A 2823-nucleotide genomic window follows, 5' to 3' on the forward strand; every position below is an offset into this window, starting at 1 on the left:
TGAATGTCTTTCCAAAGATGAGGGTAACCACCAGATTCTAATTTTCTAGACACTGCATCAGCTCTTAGTTGCTTTTCATTCAGTCTGCAGTGCTTAAGAGCAAGTCTGATCTGCGCTCTTGCCTGCCTCATTAGCAGTGCAAAGTGTCCTTCCCTCGGGTTACCATTTTGCCTCCACAGTAAAAATATTTCTCGTGAATGTGTATATAGATCCTTAACCAAGTCATTCCATCCAAGTACATTACAAGAGTTGCCTCGACGAGATCTAAAGGTATCCCTGCCGGAGGCAAGCATAGCGGAAATTATATTCGAATAGAATTCTATCAGATCTCTCCTGTGATGGTCATTTCTACACTTTGGGTTAGTGCACAGTAAGGCGTCTGCCGGTTGAACTATTGACCGCAGCCTGGTTTCCGTGGTTTCACTAAAAGATCGGGTTTTCTGTTGTTTTTTTTAAATCCCAATTAACAGCAGGTGGCCGACCAGTTAGGGGTTCACGGTAGGGAGGGATGGGCTACTGAATGACACCTGTAAGGGAATGTGATCACAGCCCGCTGCAAGGTCGTAGCGAATGTTGCAGGTCACAACAGAATATAACAACAGGAACATCATCAAACAAATTACTAAGGGAGTCAAGCCACAAGTCCCCTACACCGACATAAACATGTATTGTAAGCCCAGCGAACTAGCATCCCTTGTAATGAAAAATAGCACCTGTGGACCCACACAAAAGGAGATGACTACCAGTGTGGTTTATGAATTTATTTGCCCCCAGATGGAATGCAGACCTTCCAGTGAAAACCACATAGACAGGACAGCAACTACACTTAGACGAAGATTAATTGTGCACAGAAACACAGCAGCCATCTTTCAACACTACACAGACAAGCAATCATCATTACAAGAGCTGATAGACAACACCAGAATAAAATAAAAATGCCATACATATTGGAACTTGACAATAGCAGAAGCTGTGTGTATAACATGCATGCCAACCCTTAACATCCAGATGGAAGGAGATTAGGCCTCTACCATCTTTCCGCCCCACGGACAGGAGACAGGGTCAAGGTCATCACCAAAACAAACCCTGCCCAACCACCACAAACGAAGAAATTAATAATTTTATTAGTAATATAAGAAGCAGAAATAGAATGTAAAACTAATACAATAATGTTGTTAACCATGTAATAACATATTATGCAAAAATAATGAAAATAATTAACCAACCACTAGTATATTAACCATTGTAAATAAAAGCAATAGCTACTCCCTCACCAATACCAAACTACCGTCCTCTTGGAGATATAAATAGAACAGTGGATGTTTATGTACACCAGTTCTGCTTGAAAAGCCTGAATACAGGTGAAACAGAACCGTAGCAAGTGAAATAAATGGAAACCACACCATGACTGTGTTCTTATCCAGAATTTTTAAGAAAAATTAAGAGCAGAAGTGAGAAAGTATAAAAAGGTTAGTACCAAAGAAGTCAGGCCACAAAGGCGATCGCCTACAACAAATATTGCTGTTTTTATCATATTTCTCAGGAAAAAATAATAGTTTCTACATAAAATTCTTGCTTTTGTAAGAAACCACTGGGGCCATCCAAGCATCAGCTGTCCAAAACAACAAGCTTGACCTTCCGCAGACATCGCTTTTCCCCAGAAAACACAAATGAATAACGGATGGCTGAAGCAGTGATTTTCATGTATTTTCAGGAGCTTTCAATGTATCATTTATAAAACCAAAACCAACTGTAAATGTAAAATGCTGCTAAACTGAACAACAGACCCCTGTCAAATACGAGATATTTAAAGCACAACTGAGGTTGTCCTTCAACATGCCCCCTACCCTCAGAGCTAGGAAATTCCTTGATAGTGTAGGATCAGTGATAGAGGGCTAACTTCACGTCTGCCCTATGGAGCTCCCCAGCCCCAAGCTTTGGGCAAAAATAAAACGCACGGCAGCATACAACCCAGAAGCAATTGGTATTATAGAGCAGTTCCACAGCTCCCTGAAAGTAGCACTCACCGTCAAATGTCAAGATGGGAGGTGGAGAAAAGAGTTACCCTGGATTTTATTAGGACTGAGAAAAGCCCCACACGCTGCATTCAATGTGTTGCCAGTGGAAGCACTCTACAGACAGTCTCTAGCAGACTTCTTCCAAAACCCAACTCAGCCAACCACCCCATCCGATGTCCGCAGAGTATTAAAACAAATCATGTCAGAAAAAAGAACCTACCATGCAGCCAGAAAAGTCTACATGTTCGAAGAAATCTGCCGAACAAAATTCGCGTTTATCAGAGTTCACACACACCGGCCGCGCCCACCCCAACCCCCCACCCCGTCCCCTATGTACTTTGGACCTCATCGAATCCTGCAGCATAGAGACAAGTGCTACCAGATGTCAGTGGTTGGGAGAACCACCTGGGTCTCGACAGACAGGCTTAAAACGGCATACATCCCAGAGAATGGTACATCTCCACGAGACTTTTTGAAGGGGAGCACTGTAGGGCCCCTGCTGGGGCCCTCCAGGCATCCGCTGTCCAAAACACAACCTTGACCTACCGCAGACCATCGCTTTTCCCAAGAAAACACAAATCAAAGACAGGTGGTTGAAGCAGTGATTTTCTTGTATTTTCAGGAACTTTCAACGTATCATTTGTAAAACCAAAACCATCTGTAAATGTAAATCGCTTCAAGCTTTCGAACCACATGTAATGGAGAATTCTCCTGATATCGTGCAAAGAGTTGTTAACTATTTTCCAGGTGTGACAAAACACATATGACCATAAAATTATGCCTTTCTTGCTCTGATGTTAGATGC

The 2823-nt window shown here is 42.5% G+C and overlaps 1 protein-coding gene across 1 annotated transcript; it reads left to right on the forward strand.

The window, feature by feature from the left end:
- Positions 1-1914: 1914 nt before the first annotated feature.
- On the forward strand, positions 1915-2559 carry LOC136829940 (uncharacterized). The gene has a single exon (XM_067089115.1). The coding sequence runs from the start codon at positions 1915-1917 to the stop codon at positions 2557-2559; it is 645 nt and encodes a 214-aa protein (XP_066945216.1).
- The last annotated feature ends 264 nt before the right edge of the window (positions 2560-2823 follow it).

Source organism: Macrobrachium rosenbergii, chromosome 45 (assembly GCF_040412425.1).
Source record: "Macrobrachium rosenbergii isolate ZJJX-2024 chromosome 45, ASM4041242v1, whole genome shotgun sequence".
NCBI classification, from domain to species: Eukaryota; Metazoa; Arthropoda; class Malacostraca; order Decapoda; family Palaemonidae; genus Macrobrachium; species Macrobrachium rosenbergii.